This window comes from Tenrec ecaudatus, chromosome 7, assembly GCF_050624435.1.
Source record: "Tenrec ecaudatus isolate mTenEca1 chromosome 7, mTenEca1.hap1, whole genome shotgun sequence".
Classification (NCBI taxonomy): Eukaryota; Metazoa; Chordata; class Mammalia; order Afrosoricida; family Tenrecidae; genus Tenrec; species Tenrec ecaudatus.
The window spans coordinates 66,231,312-66,252,056 of NC_134536.1; the positions used below are offsets into that span (position 1 = coordinate 66,231,312).

Below are 20,745 nucleotides of genomic sequence, written 5' to 3' on the forward strand. Positions count from 1 at the left end.
TTTCGTGATACCATGAAATGGGTGGTACCACGGAAGTTTCACACATTTTCCCCACTAGGCCAGCACTGAGCAACTCACTCTTGAGTTAGTGCACCCAGTGGCATCGCTAGGGAAGATTCTCTCTGGTCACAGTGAATTTTTTCATGAAAGCACCATCACTCGAGCCTTGTTTTTTGTGATGGCCTATTTAAGAGAACAGCATGCAGCTGTGAAATATGTTTTGTGCTTGTGGAAATATGCTACAGAAACTGTTGTGGTGTTGAACACAGCGTCCACAAGGACAACGCTGTGGGAAAAACTCAGTGCATGAGTGGTTTTCTCATTTCATAAAAGGTGAAATGTCAATTGATGACAAACCTCGTTCTGGACGTCCATCAACTTCTTGAACCTGAATGGATGATAATATCAATTTGGTAGTGGTGTGACTTGGCGTTCCTTCCACCAGGTCAGACTGTTCATCAAGCTTTCTATTTAGGGGTTCTTAAAAGATTGCGTAACAGTGTGCAACAAAAAAGGGCCTGATTTGTGGCAGATGGGAGACTGATTTTGCCACCATGACAACGTATTTGCTCAAGGAGCCATCTCAGTGTGCCAGTTTTTGGCAAAAAAACAGCATGCCTCTCTTGCCCCACACACCTTACTCACCTGACCTTGCTCCCTGCTACTTCCTTTGTTTCTGCAAATGAAGAGGGACTTGAAAGGACATTAATTTGACGACTTTGAAGAGGTGAAGAAAAAAACGGAGTTGCTGTCAGCCATCCAAACAGATGAGTTTGAAAAATTTTCCAAGATTGGAATCGCAGGTTTGGCAAATATATTAAGTGTACTGGAGAGTACTTTGAAGGCACTATGGTTGGTTTGTAAAACAAATTTCAATACATATCTTTGAAAAGAGAATTTCAGTTTTCTTTTGCATACCCCCTCATACATATATGTTTAGAATATGTAAAAGTCTTCAAAAAGTTTTGGCAAAATTCCATTTTCTTTCAATTCTGTTTTTCCACACACTCTTGAAGCGCCCTGGTAAATTTTAAATGCTGCGTTAGGTTCTCTGAGGCAGTTAATCTTTCCAGGAGCAGACAGCCTCATCTTTCTCCCAGGCAACAGTGAGTGACTGGTTGAACTGTGGTGCTGTTAGCAGTTCAGTGCTTAACCCATAGCACCACCAGGGATCCTTGTCTGTATAACTTGTTAGTTTGAGTTAATGGATTCACTATTCCAAAAGAGTTTCAAATGTCTTCTGAGTTCAGTGTACTTCCCCCCCCCCCACAAGTGTATATTATAGGGGGCTTCAAAAAGTTCATGGAAAAAATGGAATTCAAAGACAGTGGAATTTTCCATGAACTTTTAAAGTCCTGTTGCATATAATCCAAGCTTATGTACCAGTTAGTCAGAGATGATAGATAGTATCTTTCCTATTTCTTGGCAAAGAGACAAACCATTTTTAGTTACATTTATTCAACTTCTTTTGTGTCTCAGGTCCATATGGTATTGTTTATCCAGGGAGGACATGGCAAACTAGAAATGGATTGGTGGTGATGGGATATTTCTTCAGAGCTTCCTGACTAAGAACAGATCATGAAGAAGGAATAGGCTGTCCACTTCAGAGAAATTACCCAACTAAAACCCTATAGCTAGCAGCAAAACATTGTCATTTATGGAAAGCCTAATGAATAGAAACACAACATTGTCAGGGATAGTACTGGAAGATGAGTTCTTCGAGTCAGAGACATTAAAAAAATGACTGAGGAGCAGCTGCATTCTCAAAGGAGAGTCAACCATAGTGATGGGCATGAACTGAAACCTGAAGGAGTAAAACCTTCATTTGCTGATGGGGCAAAACTCAAAATGAGAAGAAACAGCTGCAAGCATCAATTAATAATTGGAATTTAGAATGCACGAAGTATGAATTCAGGAATATTGGAAGTTTCTAAAAATTAGATGGAACATGTACAGATATTCTAGGCATTAGCTGATATGTGCTGGTATTGACCATTTCGAATTAAGAAATCATACTGTTAACTATGCTGAGAATGAATGACAAGAGAAATAGCGTTTCATTCATCATCAAAAAGGACATTTCAAGATCTATTTTGAAGTATAATGTGCTCTGATAGGACAGTGTCTATCCCAATACAAGTAAATCAATTCAACTGTCATTCAAATTTATACACCAACCACTAAAGCTAGTGATGAATAAATTGACAAATTATGTATTCAGTTGGAAGTGTATCAAGCATGTAACCAAGATGGATTGATATTAGTGATTAGAATGCAAAGGTGGGAATAAAGGAGGAAGTTTGGTCTTGATTATAGAAACAAAGTTGGAGACCGCATGATAGAATTTTGCAAGACCAATGACTTATTCCTAGCAAAAAAAACCTTTTCTCAGCAACACAAAAGGACTGATTATACATGTGAACTTCTCTAGATGAAATACACGGATCAAATTGATATATCTGTGTGAAGAGATGATGCAGAATATTAGCTGCTAAAATCAGGCCATGAGGTGACTGAAACAAACCATCAATTACTCTTGAGTAAGTTCAGGTTGAAGTTGTAGAAAATTCAAACAAGTCCACGGGAGAAAAATGATGACCCTGAGTCTTTCCCACTGAGTTTCGAGAACATGTCAAAAACAGATTTGATGCTTTGAACACTGTGGACAGAAGACCTGATGAGCTGTGGAATGACATCAAGAACATAAATTAAGAAAGCAAAAGGTCACTAAAATGACAGAAAAAAAGAAAAGATCAAAGTGGATGCCAGAAAAGACTCTGAAACTCCCTCTTAATCATGAAGTAGCTAAAGATGAAGTTTAAAAGAAAAAAGTGACCAGAAAATTCCCAAGGGGAGCTCGAGAAGACAGCGTGAGATATTATAACATGTGCAAAGACATGAGTTAGAAATCTAAAAAGGAAGCACACAGCATATCTTAAACTGAAAGAACTAAAAAAATGTAAGTCTCAAATTGCCATACTGAAAGATTCTATGGGCAAAATCGTGAATGGTGCAAGAAGCATCCAAAGAAGGTGGAAAGAGCACTGAGTCGCTGTACCAAAAATAAATAGTTGATATTCAACCCAACATATGGGCAAGAATGATATTAAGGGAGGAAGTCCAGGCTGCACTAAAAGCATTAGCCAAAAACAAGGCTTCAGGAATTGATGGAATACCAGTTGAAATGTTTCAACAAACTCAAGAATACTGAAAGCACTCATTAGTCTGTACCAAGAAATTTGGAGTACAATTAGTTGGCCAACTGACTGGAAGAAGTCCATATTTGTAACCATTCCGAAGATAGGTGAACCAAAAGAAGGCACAGATACAGAACAATGTCATTGAGAGCACATGCAAATAAAATGTTGCTGAACATCCAATAAGGGTTGCAGCCGTGCATTGACAGGGTGCTGCAGAGGTTCAGGACAGATTCAGCGGGTGGGGAACAGCAGAGCTCTGCTGATGCCAGATGCCTCTTGGCTGAAGCAGAGGATCCCCGAAAGGTGTTTACTTGTGTTTATTGACTATGCCAAGGCATTTGACTCTGGAGCATAACAAAGCATGGATAGTCTTGAGAAGAATGAGAATTGCAGAACACTGCACTGTGCTCACGGGAACCTGCCTGTGTATGCATCCAGAGGGAGCTGTGCAAACAACACAAAGGAGCACTGCGTGGTTTAAATTCAAGAAAGGCGTGTGTCAGGGTTGTATCCTCTCACCATGCGTAGTCAATCTGTGTGCTGAGCAGATCATTAGAGATGCTTGATTTTATGAAGGACACAGCATCAGGATTGGAGGAAGGCATGTTAATGTGCATGTGACACAACTCTGCTTGCTGAAAGCGAGGAGCACTTTGTAGTACTTGCTGATGAAGATCAAAGATTGCAGTTTTGAGTATGGATTACAACTCAATGTAAAAAGTACCCACATCCTCACAACTGGACCAGTAGGTAGCATCATGATAAATGGAGAAAAGATAGAAGGGTGTTAGGAATCGTATCTTGATTGGATCCACAATCACTGCTCGTAGATGCAGCAGCCAGGAGATTAAAGGATGTATCACATTGGCAGATTTGCTGCACCAGACCTCTTTAAAGTGTTGAATAGCAAGGATGTCATTTTGACTTAAGCCATGGTATTTTCTTTCTCCTCATGCATATGAAAGTTGGATGTTGAAGGAAGACTGAAGAAAATGGATGCATTTGAAATATGGTGTGGTAAGGAATATTGAAAGTACCATAGACTGCCCAAAGAACAGAAATCTGTCTTGGAAGAAGTACAGCCAGAGTGCTTAAAAGCAAGGATGGTTAGACTCCCTTCAGGAGAGATCAGTCCCTGGAGAAGAACATGGTTGGTGAAATGGAGGCACAGCAAAAATGAGGACGAACCTTGACAAGATAAATTGACCCAGTGCCAGTGGTAACGGGCTCAAACGTGAGAGCGCTTTGGAGGATGGTGCAGGATGGGCGGTGTTTTGGTTGGGCTTTTTTTAAAAGATCGCATCCAACTGACAGTATTACTGAAAGAACTGCAGACATATTTAAGCACATTTTTATTTAGAATAAGCCTATCCTCTGTTGACCCCTGATCTATCCCCACCAAGTTTTATTTCCAGCCCGGGTTTTTGGAAAAGTTGCCTGTGCGCACTGCCTCCTCCTCCCTATTTCCCCCACAGAAAGAGCTACTCCGTGAACACTCAGAAACTCACACAGGCAGCTCTACCCTGCCTGCGGTAGTACTTTGAGTTGACATCAGTGCAATGGTCCTGAGTTGATTTGTTTATTCACTGTAGCTGCATTTTCAAACTAGGTCTACAGAAGTCACGCCTGTCACCTCTTTTTGAATTGTCGTTTGTTTCTTAGCATTATTTGACATTTTTAAGGAGCCCTGTTAGCATAGTGGTTACGGGTTGGAGTATTATCCGCAAAATCGAGAGTTTGAAATCAGCAGCCCCTCAGGAGAAAGCCTGGGCTTTCTACTCCTGTAAAGAGTTAACAGGAGCAGCTATGTACTGTCCTGTAAGGTCGTTATGAGTTGGCATTAACTTGATGTTGAGGGTTTTGTTTTTTTTTACTGTCTGCCTTATTCAGTGTTTTATTCCTATTGCTAATATGATACCTCACACATTGGGACAAAGAGGAATTCTAATACATTTCATTTAGATTTTTGTCCTAAATTAGTAAATCTCTAATTTTATCATTTAAAATTGTTGGACACAAAAGGGATTTAGTATGAAGAAATAATGCTACAAGTTACTTTTAAAGAAACATACACATTCTATACAACTGTGTACAATATTCCTTCCAAATGGTGTATAGGGAAAAGAGTCACTGCTACTTTATACCAGTGTTAGATGAGGAGCCAGAGGCTATTGACAACAGGATGGTATCTTTTCACGGCTCCATTTAAATGATTACTAGATACATTGTGCTCCTGTATATTTATAGCACTATAGGTTACTACATGGAATCCTGGTGGCGTACGGTGGTTGTATGTTGGGCTGTGATCCACATGGTTGGCAATTCAAAACCACCAGCAGCTCCTCAGGAGAAAGACTGGGCTTTCTACTCCCATAAACAGTTACAGTCTCAGGAACCCACAGGGGTTTGCAGTGAGTCAGCATTGACTTGAAGGCAGTGCATTTTGAGTGAGTGAGGTTACTACCACAGGCTAATTTCGACCAGAAGCAGCTAACTGCATTTCAGTATAAAATCCGTGTTTTGAGTTCTTGACCCTCTTTACCTTCGGCACGTCTACTGTGTGTCTGTGATGTACAGAGCAGCCCTGGGGGTGCAGTGGACGAAGAATTGGGCTGCTAACCACAAGGTCGGCACTTTGAACCCACCAGCAGCTCTGAGAGAGGAAAGGTTGCCTGCTCTGTCTAGAAAAGACTTACCGTCTCAGAAACCTTAGGGAGCAATGTGTCTCCACGTATAGGGAAGCTGTGATTCAGAATCAAATCCGTAGCACTGGGGTTGCTACATAAAACAGATGCTATTAGGCATTGGGGCTGTCGCACTACACAAAATTAGCAAAACGCTCTGTCTAAATGGACCTTACAGTCTTATGTTCTTATTTTAACTAAGGTTTTGTTTCCAAAAAATCACTGAGTTCCTCAACAATTTTGATTTAACTTGCATGTGACAGTAATCTCTAAAGTTAAGAACTGACTTTAATACTCTAGTGGAGATGTAGCTTCCTTATAAGCCTCTCCACCTCATTTAAATACCATTTTTACAGAATAGATTTTTTAAAAATAAATCATTTTATTGGGGGCTCGTACAGCTCTTATCACCATCCATCCATCCATTATGTCAAGCACATTTGTACATTTGTTGCCATCATCATCCTCAAAATAATTTCTTTTTTCTTGAGCCCTTGGCATCAGCTCTTCATTTTCCTCCTCCCTTCCCCACTCTCTCTTCTTCATGAACCCTTGATAATTTATACGTTATTATTATTTTTTCACTGTCTAGTGTCTCCCTTTACCCATTTTTCTATTGTCCATCCCCCAGGGTGGGGGTTATATGTAGATCATTGTGATCAGGTCCTCCGTTCTTCCCTTAACTTTTTCCCTTACCCTCCTGGTATCACTACTCTCATTATTGGTCCTGAGGGGTTTATCTGTCCTGGATTCTCTGTTTCCAGCTCTTATCTGTACCAGTGTACATCCTCTGGTCTAGCCAGATTTGTAAGGTAGAATTGGGATCATGATAGTTGGGGGGGGGAGAAAGCATTAAAGCATTCATTGGTGCTATACTGTACCCTGACTGGCTTGTCTCCTCCCTGCAACCCTTCTGTAAAGGGATTTCCAGTTGCCTACAGATGGGCTTTGGGTCCCCGCTCCCCATTTCCCCTCATTCACAATGATATGATTTTTTGTTCTTTGCTGCCTGGTAACCTGATCCCATGGACACCTCGTGATCACACAGGCTGGTGTACTTCTTCCATGTGGGCTTTGTTGTTTCTCAGCTAGATGACCATGTTTTTATTTTCAAGCCTCTAAGATCCCAGACACTATATCTTTTGGTAGCTTGGCACCATCAACTTTTTTTTACCACATTTGCTTATGCACCTGCTTTGTCTTCAGTGATCGTGTTGGGAAGGTGAGCATCATGGAATGCCAGGTTAATAGAACAACGTGTTCTTGCATTGAGGGAGTACTTGAGTAGAGGCCCAGTGTTCATCTGCTACCTTAATACTAAACCTACAAATATATGTACATAGATCTATGTCCCCACGTCATATATAAATATATTTACATATGTAGATGTCTGTATTTAGACCTCTATAAATGCCCTTTCCCTCTTAGTTCTTTCCTATTTCCTTTTACGTACCTCTTGTGTCACTATCATGTTCAGCTTCATTTGGGTTTCAGTAATTCCTCTCAGTTACATTGTCCTTGATCAAGCCCTACCAGGCCTACACCCTCCTCACCATCAATTTTGGATCATTTGTTTCCTTATCCCTGGGTTTGTTAACACCCTGCGCTCTCCCTCTCCCATGTCCTCCAGAACCATCTGTCCGTTGTTTTCTCTTCCAGATTGTTTATCTTATGTAGATAGACCTACATATCTTATCTAGGTAGACCTGCAAAGATAACAATAGGAACAAAAAACAGACATCAAAACAATAACAAAACCATTGACAAAGAAATGCCTGTTAATGGTTCAAGGTCTGTTTGTTGACCTTTAGGAGTGTTTTCTGGTGTCTGAGGCGGTGCCACACCCTGGCCTGAAAGTTAATTTTTGGTATTCCCTGGAGACTTCCTTTCTCTGTTCCTCTTGCTGTTCTGTTGCATGCCCTTATTGTTTTGGTCAGTGTGGTGGGGTCAGCTCCCACACCGTGTCTCTCCAGTGTTGTCTCCCTTAGCACTATGGGTCGGCCAGGGACATTGTGCCATGTAGTGGGAACAGCCCTATGGTGCTCTCTGTGCATGGGCTGCTCTGAACAATGAATATCGTCCTCAGGGCTTGGTGGGCCAGGATATGCTCCACTCTCTCTTCCTCCTCCTTCATTTGCTTCTGTGTGCTCTGATCAGACATGTCCCTCTCCCTGAGCTGTAGCTTCAGTGCTGTCCTCTGAAGTAAATTCTTCTGTGGGGATGGGCGACTGTCTACATAGTTGGGATTGGGACTGGCCCCAGAATAGATTATTTAATGCCCAAAAGTCCTTTTAAGTCAACATTCTGGATTTGATAATATGAAAGACCAATAATTTTTACTACTTAAAGAAATAGCCAAGAAGAATTAGTCAGGGTGCAGTATAGCACTGATAGAACATACACGTTTCCTTTAGTTCTTTAATGTTTCCCCCCCCCCCCATTATCATGACAATTCTACCCTACAAATCTGGCTAGACCAGAACATGTACACTGGTACAGATAAGAACTGGAAACCCGGGGAATCCAGGACAGATAAGCCCCTTAGGACCAATAATACCAGCGATATCAGGAGGGAAAGGGGAAACAGATCCCCCTCTCAGGGGGATGGACAACAGAAAAGTGATTGAAGGGCGACAGCAGTTGGTATAAGACATGAAAAAATAATAATTTATAAATTATCAAGGGTTCATGAGGGAGGGGGAAATGAGCTGATACCAAGGGCTCACGTAGAAAGAAAATGTTTTGAATGATGATGGCAACAGAAGTGCAAATGTGCTTGACACACCGGGTGTCTGTATGGATTATGATAAGAGCTGTACAAGCCCCAATATAATCATTTAAAAAACAGCTAATTCACCATTCTGTCTTAAAGATGTCTGTCACATTAATTTTGATTCTGACATTTCTGACTTTCACACATTTTTTCCTTTGCCTTTAATTGAATAGCATTTAATTTTGGCCAGTTACTTATTTAAGCTGCCTGCAAAATAGAGGTGATACTGCCTGTAAAAACATCCAGTGGTGTTTTTTCCTATGTGTCGATTGTATTGATTTCCTTTTTCTTTCATAATCATTGCTTTCTTAAAAGGAGGAACATGTGTTCTGTTGAAAGCACACTACTACCAAGAGCTTGCTCACAGCACCAGTATCTTTCTGCATATACCAGAGCATGCCGACTACTACTCTGCCCACACTTCTGTGACCCTTCGCCCTAGTGCCTGTTTCTTGGTTTTCAGTGTTTAATTCCCAGTTGTTTCAACCAGAATATTTCTCTGTGTATATTTGCCAGCTCCGAAATTCTATTTGATTTGCTCGTCAAAAGACATCACCCCGAATAAGCAGCATTGAGATTGATGTGGGTTTAGATTAACAAAGGTGCTGAGAGAAGAACTAAACAGTTGATGCCAGCAAAGGGGAAGGCTTAGGGAAATAGGAGATGATTGCAACGCCTACTGGAAAGGGCACAGACGCGGGAATGTGTGTCTGCTTGGTCTGCTCTGGCTGCTCATGTGAATCACCAGCGTCATACCCTAAGCTTGTACTTCTATGACAGTTTGGAGATTTAAATGTGTAGCTCAAAAGGTGTTCATCTCTACTTTAACTCCCTTTTATCCCCACCCCATTTCAACATTTCTTTCAAGTTGAGTTTAGCGACGTTAGTTGCATTCATTGTGTGGTTCAGCCTCCTCCTCCTCCTCTCGTTTTCTTCGTTCATAATTACCCTTCTCCTCCATTTCTAGGTCGTCCATGTTTCCAGGCCTCTTCCGCCTCTTTGCTTCTGTTAGTCTTTCTGGGCACAGCTGTGGAACTGCCACCTGCATGTTGTTTTCCCGTCACACCATCCTTCTGTTCCGTTTCTTCGTGGGCCTTTATTTTACATCTAATGAAAATTTGCTTGACTCTTGAGGGCCATTCTATTGCTGCCACCAAGTGTTTTGATAAGCACTTTTTATAAATATTTTTCCACCTCCATTTTATTTTACCCTCATACAGAAGTATGTCGTGTCTTGGTGTTCTTCTCCATTACAACTAAATAAATACATGAGAGAGGGTCCCGAGAAGGCCTGATTTGTCAAGGCAAATATCAGGACTAAATTGCTCCCTAAGATAGCTGTATTAGCTCAGTGGGATTATTTTAAGTTAAAGTTATTTGAAGTTGTAACTGTCTTATGTAGTGTGTCAACTGATTACATTGTAAGTTTTACAGGAAGACTATAGATACGTTTATTTTGTTAATTCTAGGCATTTATTCTGTAAACTGTACTTAAATTAATGTCCCCATAGAAAATTTAAAATAGCTCTTTAATTTTCTCTCAAAAACAATTGCTTTTGTGTTGAATACTGAAAATACTGCAAAATGACTATTTTCTTTTAAATCCCCAAACCTTCTTCGTGCGTGTGTGTGTGTGTGTGTGTTGAAAAAATAAATAAGTAATTATGGTCTTACAAATTTTCATTTCAGTTGCTTCTGCCAAGAGTAAGTTATTTGACGCTGGTAACAGACAAAGTGAAAAAGCACTTTCAGAAGGTGATGAGACAAGAAGACATTAGTGAGATGTGGTTTGAATATGAAGGCACACCACTGAAATGGTGAGTGAGTTTTTCTGCACTATTGAGCATGGAGTGCATGCTAGGGTTTAAAAGATAGTGCCCAGAATCAATTGTAAGAACAAGTGTCTGCAAAGCAAAAGATGCTTGGTTTCGCTGCTATCGTCAGAATATTAACTTGAAAAACATTTTGCCTTCTGTTTGGATGTGTGGGTAACGAAACAGATTCATGTGAGTTCAACAGTGGTTTCTTTTATAAGACACAATCATATTGGTGTACAACTGGATCTTTATAAACAGATCAGAACCTACAATGACATCTTTCAAACTTCCTGCCGCAGGCACACCTTGTATATGTTTGGTCCATTAAATATTTGGATCCCCTTTTTGAAAAATAATTTATATTTTTTATTGAGAATACGAGTAAGTCTTAAATCTGGGCTTATCTACATACAGATGATATTTCTTTCAGTTTATTGCAGAGGATTCAATTCCTTGTACTACCAAAATATTTAATAAACCTGGATGAATTACAGAGAGAATATTTCTTAAAATAAAGCAAGGTATTGAAATTCTTCCATATGAATATGGTTGAATGAAAAAAGTACAGACTGAGACAATATTTAAATGAAATTGTGAGGAATACAAATAGATTAAAGTTAGACGTGCTCTCTGGATCTACGACTATTAAAACCAAGAAATATAAGACAAATAAGAGAAGCCATAGGTATTGAACTAGTGCCACTGAATTGACTTCAAGGAATATTATAAACAAGGAGAGTGAACTTTTTGAACTCTCACCTTGTACTAGGATAGACCCCAAAGGAGTAGATTTTCCATAGGGATCCAGAAACATTTGAGATGATATTTTGTATTGAATTATGGGTTACGTCTCACTTTTTTGAGGTGGTCTTGGGAAGGAATGACATGGTTCTTATTTAATGTTTTCTGTTTGGGTTTTTAGAGTTCAGGCAGCATGGAGCACACAAATGCTTTCTGATGCTTTCCTTAAAAGATTTGGAGGGCTTTGGATTGAGAAGGTGGCTTAAGTATAAGAGGAGCTAGAGTCAGGAAGAGAGAGAAAGGAGGGAAGGAAGGGAAAGGTATGGATGGGTAGCTTACAAAAAGTGAACTCGCAAGATAGCTACAGCTGTGCGTCGTCAATGCAGTTAGTTAATGTAGTTGGCTCCGAACCGAAATGTTGGCTGTTTAAGTCTACCCAGAAGGTGCTGCGGAAGAAAAATCTACTTCTAACACACACCCATTGAAAACCTTACGGGACACACATACGGGGTCCCCAGGAGTCGGAATTGATTGACTCAGCAGCCATTTGTTACACGCTTGTCAGTTCTCTCTTGTTGGAGGAGGACCAGGCAGTGTTTCCTTCTGCTGAACACAGTCAACTAAGTCAGACCGACCTTATAGCACCTAACAGCAACAATATCTACATTAAAGGTATATTTCAATTTCTATCGCTCAGCATGCATTAGAGATAATCATAATTTGTGAAATTAGCAGATCTTATCAATTTTATCAATATATAGATTCTCAACGGGGCACTATTGACATGAATTAGATCCCTCTTTGTTGGGACAAGGATAGCCTGTATTATCAGATGTTTGGTAGTAATGCTGGCACGGTGCCAGTAGTACTCCTGCCAGTGGATAACAAAAATTGTTGAGGTACATTGCCATCTGTCCCCTGCAGGGCACCCCTCCCCCCCAGTTCAGAACTGCTGGGAGGTGGGGGACATCAGTATAGCACTATAGTAAATGACTACCTAGTCATCTCTCGGCCGCCACTCACTCTGTCCTGCATCATACCCATGTTTATATTATGGAGATTTGTACCCACAAGTTGTACTGTAGATAAATCTTGTCTGAAAGCCTTTCTCTCCTAATGGCAGAACATTGATGTTGACTGACATGGATCGAGTTCCCATTCTTTCATTATTTATCCTTTCTGAAAGTCTTACTGAAAACCTGCTGTAGTCAATTATTACTCAGTGAAACTCCATGGAAATGAAATGAAATTTCCCTTGGAAGAGTTTACATGAAAGTTTATAATTCAAGTATCTTGATTTTAGTTTTGAGGTATTTTTTAATGCATGATAACACTTTCATAATTGTGTTCTGATATTTACTCATACATTTAAGGACTTTTGAGGCATTTTTCCATTTAGTATTTTTTTAGGTACTTTATATATTTAAGAAGTTAATAGCTAACTTAACCCTGAATGTAATTTAGGGTCTGTGTACTAAGTTTTAGTCATTTCTTTTTTGCTCATAAGAGTTGCATTGTCTCCTATATTAAAAATTTTTTTCCTAAAATAGGCTGTCACTATGAAAATCTCTGGCATTTAAGCAAAGGTCTTTAACAGGATATGGTAACCAGAGGAAACCAGCAACCATGTAAATATGTAGGGTTTGCACTTTTTGTTCTGTACTAGTGTCTTAGTAGTATAGGAGTTGGTGACATTGATGTACAATACAGGTCTTTGTGTTGACATGCAAAACTATATTTTAAAAGGGGCAGCTTTAATTTTGATTTGTGTGTTCATTGTTGGCATGTAGAAATGCAATTAAGTTTGTCTGTTCATACTGTTGGCTGTGACCCTGCTAAATTCACTCGTTAATTAATTCTAGGAATTTTGTTTGGTTGTTTTTAAGATTCTTCAATAACTTTTGTATAGACAGTTATGTTACCTGGTAATTAGATCATTTTAATTCTTCAGGTTGAATCTGTAAGCCTTGTGTTCGATTTCTGTTCCTTGCGCTATACCAGAACTTGCAGTAAGTGGGAGTCACTGTTCTTGTTTGAGAGAGAGGCAGCACATTTGCTCTTTCATTCTTAAGTAGGCTCTGGCACCAGGCTTTCTTAGATGACCTATCTATTGGATTGTGATTGACCTTTGTTGATTTGTGGCTTTTTTTTTTAATGGATTCCGCCATTACTGATTGACGAACATAAGGTTATTAATCTTTTTTTTTCTTTCTCATGCAGAATGGCTCATTCACTGTCATCGAGTCGATACCAATTTATGGGTGCAAGGTTGTCTATTATCAGCTTTGTTAAAGACATCGCTTTTATTTAAAAATGTTTTCTACTTGTTTAATTTCCATGTGCTCTGATTCCTGCTTTTATTGCACATGGTTAGAGAACACATTTTTGATTCCTTTCGCACCCAATTGTTAGGTATGATTTTTACCTGCTAGATTAGATAGATCTTGAATTTCCTACTAGTTCTACCTGGAGTCAGCCCATCCAATTTCTCCCTCAGTTTACTTAGTAGGATCTTGTCTCCTTGCCAATGCTGTCCAGCTTCAGTCTTCCTCAGTTCCATAAGTGAGTTTTCTAAACACATATCGGATATTGTTACCCCCCTTCTGCACGAGCTTATTTCGAGTCCTACACACGGCAAAGCCCGAGTAATAGCATGGTGCGTGCACGAGGTCCTTCATAGCCCACTGCTTTCCAGCTTGACTAACCTGCTCTGTCAGGAACAGTGGATGGTGTGTCATGCTTCTAACTTTCCACGTGTTTTTCCCTGGCTCTGTTGCCTTCTCCAGCTTCCTTTTTTGTCTCGTTCATTGATTCCTCTGAACTGTTATTTATAAAGTGATAGCCTTTTTATGATTCCCCTAGCCAAAAGCGATCATTTCCACCGCTGTGCCATCTCTACATTGCATACATACTTCCTATGTACCATTTACAAGAAGGCTTCAAAAAGTTTGTGGCAAAAATGTATTATATTTTCATTCCATTGTAATGTGAACTTTCTGGAGCCTCTTCTTATTTGCTCCTTATATTTTTACCCCTGTGTGTTAGAACATAATAGCTAAGAATTCTGAATCTAAAATCAGGATGTCCGGGCTTAAATTCCACTGCCATCACTTATTAGATAGTGTTGGGCAAAACTTTAAACGTTTCCATGTCTCAGTTTCTTACCTGCAAAATGGGGAAATTTTCATTTCAAATATTGAATGAGTTCAGACATGCAAAGTGCTTAAAACAGTGCCTAAATGCTCGCTGTTGCTGCTAGGTGCCCCTGAGTTGATTTTCAACTCACAGTAATCCCATCTGGCAGAGTAGAATTGCCTCCGAGAGTTGTAGCTTGAAATATTTATTGGGATTCGGTCACTAGATCTTTTTCCCACCAGGTTGCTGCATGGTTTTGAACCGCTGGTGGTGGGTTAAGTCACGTCTCAACAAAAGTGCCACCAGAGCTCTCTAAATGCCCTCAGCAGAACAGAACACCCGGGTCTGTGCCGTCCTCACAGCCCTGTGCTGCGCCAGCCATCGCATTGAGGGCCGTCCTCCATTTCACTGACCTCTGCTGAGTATGAGGCCCTTCTCCAGGGACTGGTCCCTCCTGATGTGTCTACTTCATGCACGTATCCTTGTGGATTGGGGGAGAGCCTCCAGGAAAACACCATTTGATTTTGTCAAATGTGTGTGGTACAATGCTTCTTTAATTTTAACTTTATAAACTGAAAGGAATTGATAGTACTGATTCTACCCAAAAATGTAAGAATCATTTTTTAGACTGATATGAGTTGAGTAGTCAGTAGAGGGTGCTCTAGCATAACATTTTGAGGGACGATGTTTTTCAAGACATACATACATGTATATATTTATATACGGTTATTTTTATGCTACAGTTATTTAAGAGAATAGTTTTTGGTGCTTTAAAAGAATATCTCCTCAGTAATTACTAGTCTTTCTGATAAAGAATTTAGAAAAAGCTTATTTTGGTCAACTATAAAACCAGCACCTCTAATGAGAGATTATGACTCCGCATAAACTGTCTTGTTTTCAGGACTGGTTGTTGAAAATAAGCTGAAGAAACCTTTTGAATTATAAATATATGTTCTGATAGTGATCTTTAACATAGATGTCAGAATGCCCTAGAATTTAATATCATACTCATGTGATTTAAAAGTAATCTGTAGCAAAAAGCTTTATTGAAAATTTGCAAAGTTTTTCTTTAAACTTAAAATAACTAACATCTTAACTCATAAATGCTACATGAAGGAGCTTTCTGAACGTTCACGGAAGATGGAATTAAGAGATAATTGAATTTCCCCATGATCTTATCAGACGCAGTCTCTATAGGAAAGTAGATTAAACCTTTTAATCAAGTCTTTTTCTGGGATATTCCAAGTTCAAGTGATCCCATCTTTGTTTTCAGTTAAATTTAGGCTAGATGGTCATGGTAGCAATGCAACAACCAAGTGTCTGTAGTATGCTGTACTTACTGTAAGGCTAATGTGCTTTCCAAGTTTTGGGTTTAATAGCCTGGCGACAAAGGTAACTACTAGATAGAATATATAGAGAACTTGTGCAGGTTTAGACTTCTGAAGTCCTTAACACACACCAGTCTGTAATGTATCAGAAATGTCTTGCCTTTCATTTTTAGCAATTTTTCTTTTGTGGATTTTCTTCAATATTAGTAGTATTATCTGCAGTAAATAATCTGGGTACAAATTAATTTAGGTATGCATGTGTCAGGAGTTAGTGTCCTCACATCAAAATGATGTGATACTAGCATCGGCTTCTGAAGCGCATGTCAGCTGTAAACCTTGACAGCAGAAAAAGCACAGGGTTATTTTACTCTAAATTTTCCCAATTACATTTTATTTTTTTTAATTGTTCTAGAGTAATTATGTACTATTATTCAGAATGTCTTTATGTTAAAGCTGTATATATTACAATTTTTAGAAATTATAATGTTTAAATTGTATATAATGTTTAAATTGTTTAATCTGTATACCCATAGAAAAAATCATGATGTACCACATGAGCTCAATCACTTTAAATAAATAAATATATATATATATATATATATATATATATATATATATATATGGACTAGGTGTTGGGCTACTAACCACAAGGTTAGTGGTTCAAACCTACTAGATGCTCCCCAGGAGAAAGTTGAGGTTGTTTCTTCACATAAGAATTTACATCTTGGAAACCCTATATATCAGTGCTGTGAGTTGGAATCAACTTAATGGCAGTGAGTTTCTAATATGTTTTCTGAGTCATTTAATGAAGTAAGTATAAAGGAATAGTATTTAACAATTTTAGAATTTTTAATAAGCATTTAAATGTACCAAATTTATTGTTATACATTAACCTAGAATATAAGTCATCTATCTCTAAATATTAATTCTAGATTTCAAATCTAGCTGTAAGAGATTTAAACTTATTTCTTTTGACTCATATTTAGCAGCAATCATTTGAGTCTTTAAAATTTGTCAGCTCATGCTTTTATTGTAAAAATGTTTCATTTTTACGCTAGTAAACACCAATTAAAATGATCAATACAATGATTTCTCTTTATACCATTTAATCCCTTTTAAACATCTTTGTGAACAAGTTTATCAAGTAAGTTATAGTGCACAAACGTAAGAAATGAAAAGCTGTCGTACATGTTTTTCACAAAATGGAATTGCCGAGGTTCAAAATGTACGGGGGGGGGCGGGGGTGGGGAGGCTTCAAAAATTTATGGGGAAGTAGACTTGAAAGGTAATGGGATTTTTCCACCAAGTTTTCGGAGCTCTCTTGTACGCTTGTACGATGAAGTTCTTTGTTTGTGGGTTGACTAATTGGGTAAGTAAAATGCACCTTTTTTCCTTGGTTGTTCGATGTCTGTTGTTAACTCATCAGCTCATGTAGGATACCATCATTTGAAACTCCTTGAGATTTCACCTCCATTTCACCATCATCATAAAGGCTCGAAGGCTGCTCTCTGTCTCTTTGCATACATCTGATTTCTTTCGTGATAGTCAAACATTTTCAGGTTTCTTCATTTTGCTGTTTTGGTTGGAAAATGAAAAATTCTAGGTTAATAGCTACAGCCAGACTCCAAAAATGAAAGTCCTTATTCTTATTTTACACATTCATAAAAGGTGATGCGTTACTTTAGGGGATTTGGTTTGAAGATGGAAAAAGATGCACTTGTGATGATTTGCTATACTATTATATCGTCTTTCTAGGCATTTTATTTTTCCACTTTAAAATATTTCAGTTGTTTTAGCAGAGTTGAAAATAATTGAATATGATGAATTCTTAAGATGATGAAGTAGCAAAATGTTTCAAGATACAGGAAAAAATAAGACCATCAAGATCACATAATCCATATTTGATTGATAAAGTGGACCCATATGGCCATTGCAAGAGAGAGTGGGTTTTTTTTTATTTAATTTATGTTAAAGAAAATTATCCTTTGTTTTTTGGAAGCCCTTTTTAAAGAATAAAAGCCATGGAGTTTTAAGTCTTAAAATAGCAGAACTGCTTAAAAAGGAGAGTAAAAACCTAATGTTGGGTTCATTAGATTATTTTTCCCCCGTACACATAATTGTGAATCTGGTGGAGGTTTACAGAGCAGATGATCAGTTTTGTATTCAACATTTCGGACACATTTTATTGCCTCCCATTTGTAATCCCTTCAGTGTACCATTGTTTATCCCACTTCCTTCCCATGTTTCTTGTTTCCGTTTTTCCTCCTTTCCTAACCCCCTGAACTTGGAGCCTTTGGATCCTGATGATAGTACAGGGAGGGTAAACTGTTTAAAGTTCTTTGAATTTTTATTGATTTATTCCGTAGCAATTTGGGCATGCGTAATTTCAATACGGAGGTTAAAAAATAATGGACAATTATGAGTGTTCTACCATGGTGGCATAGTGGTTATGCACTGGGCTGGCAATCGGAAAGGTCAGCCACTCAAGACCACCAGCCACTCCACGGGGAAAAGATGAGGCTTTCTACTCCTGTAAAGAGTTAGCCTCGGGAGCCTACAAGGGTAGTCTACTGTGAGCTGGTATCAACTCCATGGCAGTGAGTTTGGTTTATTTTTTGAGGGGGGAAGGGTCACTTATATTCTTATTCAAGTATCGATTTATTTTTAAAATTGTGTAGATATACCTTGTTTTATCATGGCTTAACTGTACTTCAGATACTTCGTTTTCTAACAAATGGAAAGTTGTGACAACCCCAAACATCAGCATTTTTCTATGTAGTTTGTTCACTGTGTTTGTGTCGCCCTATAGTTATTCTCGCAATGCTTCATACTTTTTTGATAATGCCACAGCACACTTAATATACTACCCCCCAAAGCCAAACCAGACTCCCTGTCATATTGTTGATTCTGTCCCGTAGGGACCCTGTAGGACAGAGGAGAACTTCCCCTGTGGTACACTGTAGTGTAAACAACTTGTATGTGCACTTAGAAACCAAAACATTTGTGTGACATGCATAATTTCGATAATCGCTTTGTGGCAGTGGTTGGGAGGCAAATCCGCAGTGTACAATTTAGTGTCATGTTCTAGATTGCTGTAGTGTTTGAAATTTGATGTCCTTATAGTTCTATTTGTGATTGACTGAGACTTTGTGCAGCACTGGGTAGCTATTTCTTTGAATGGAATCTCTGAATCTGTCAAACTGCTTAAAACAACGTAATTTCCTAATTTAATGCTACACAGACTTTGTAAAGCAGCGTGCTCTGTCAAACCTTATTTACTAAGGATCCACATTCATTCTTCATCTGTTTGCTGATACCTAAAATGAGTGTTGAAAAAAAGAAACTAACAACCACAAAACAGTTGGTCTATTTTGAAAAGTATAGGCCTTGCATAGTTTTAATAATTCTGAGAGAAGAACTAGAATACGAGTTGATAGATTTCTATAGTACTTTTTAAAAAAATTAGTTTTGCTTCTGTTTTTTCTGAGGTCACGACTTTCCTGGACATTTTCTTTCGTATTCTTTTAGTTGTGGAGGATAATTGCTAGTTGCTGGCTTTGAAAAGGAGGAAGGCTAAGAGTTATTAAATAGAGCACATATGAGGGTCTTCAAGAAGCTTTGGGGGGAATGGAATTGAAAGAGCGGAATTTCTCCACAAACTTCTTGAAGCTTCCTCGTATTAAGACTAAAGCTACCCACTCTTTTATCTTATTAAGCGGATTTCCCCACAGTTACGTAATATAGGAAAATAGAGATATAAATAGTACTAACCAGTAATTTACTTTTGTTTAAGTGAGTTGTTAGGGCACTCATTTTGAGGAAATTAGAGAATATTTAAAACTTTCGTGCCTCATTGAGGAGTCATGTTCTGTGATTGGTCAAGTCTTCTTTTTGTTTCTGTTGAGAGTATTACTTAATTCTGTTTACTAATTAAGCTGCCGCACTAAAATTAGGTTTAAAAAAAATTAAAGTGTGTCTATTTAAAGGTTTGTCATACTAACATTTATTGCTAAGTAAGTGCTTCAGTGTGAGTAATGGTTACATAAAATCTTTACAATTAGGCTACAGAAGGATATTCAGTGACCTTTAAAAATATTAACATTGGAAAACATTGTAGTACAATTTATAGTAGAAAATCTATACTCAGAGAGGGATATATAGATAAGAGACTAGAAATTTATATGCATAGTATTAACTGTAACAACCACAACACAGGTGATTGGGATACTTTTTAGGTACCCCTCTTGGATCTTAAAATTTTCATTAAATATTGTTATTTTTAAGATGAAAAAATACAGTTAAATAAACTTTAAAAATGTTACTAGCCAATATGTATTCCGGCATGATATTTAGATACTTCTATTTTAATCTTAAAGTGTACGTTTTAGACTTTAGCACATACCATCATGTATCTTGAAGCTATGTGAGAAGCGGCTAGGAAGAAACCCACCTGTTGCCTGCAAAGCATCCCAGGTTAGACTTGGCTCACAGTGGTATAAAACACTTTCTTCCTGTGGTTTGCAGTTGTAGGCCCTAGTGTTTGTGTTAAAGTGTGCTGGAAATTTATATTGGAGTTGTAGTTTTAACTTTAATATTTATTCTTTCTTAAAATATACTCTTTCATTTTTAGGCATTACCCAATTGGTTTGCTCTTTGATCTTCTTGCATCAAGCTCAGCTCTTCCTTGGAACGTCACTGTACATTTTAAGGTATAGTTTAAACAGCATTTCCCTTCTCACCTACTTGTGATGATAATTAATGAGCAGACTCAGAGGGGGATGTTGGAAAGCGGACTTCGTTGCTAGTCCCACAGACAGACCTCTTTAGTTGCTAATCCACCGTTAGTTTGCCCTTAAGTTCCCTTTTAGTTTCTTCCCAAATTTTGGCAGAATCATTTAGACACTTACAAAATGTAAACGTCTTTTTGTATGAGCTGAAACATTTATATTCAAAAAACAACCGCCTTCAAATATAACAGGAAACTCGGGTATAGCATCAAGATAGTTTGTCGGGGGGAGGGCAGAGAGGAACAGTAACAGTTAATTTTAAGGCTGTTTTGACTCAATG

The 20,745-nt window shown here is 38.4% G+C and overlaps 1 protein-coding gene across 3 annotated transcripts in view; it reads left to right on the forward strand.

Annotated features, from left to right (window-relative positions):
• The window catches only part of ATG5 (autophagy related 5), a 117,912-nt gene that overhangs the window by 11,862 nt on the left and 85,305 nt on the right, over positions 1 to 20,745 (forward strand). For all 3 annotated transcript variants that reach the window (XM_075554716.1, XM_075554714.1, XM_075554715.1), the window contains exons 3-4: positions 10,347 to 10,474; positions 20,309 to 20,387. In XM_075554716.1, the coding sequence (XP_075410831.1) occupies positions 10,347 to 10,474; positions 20,309 to 20,387 (207 nt within the window). The remainder of the gene's footprint in view (positions 1 to 10,346; positions 10,475 to 20,308; positions 20,388 to 20,745) is intronic.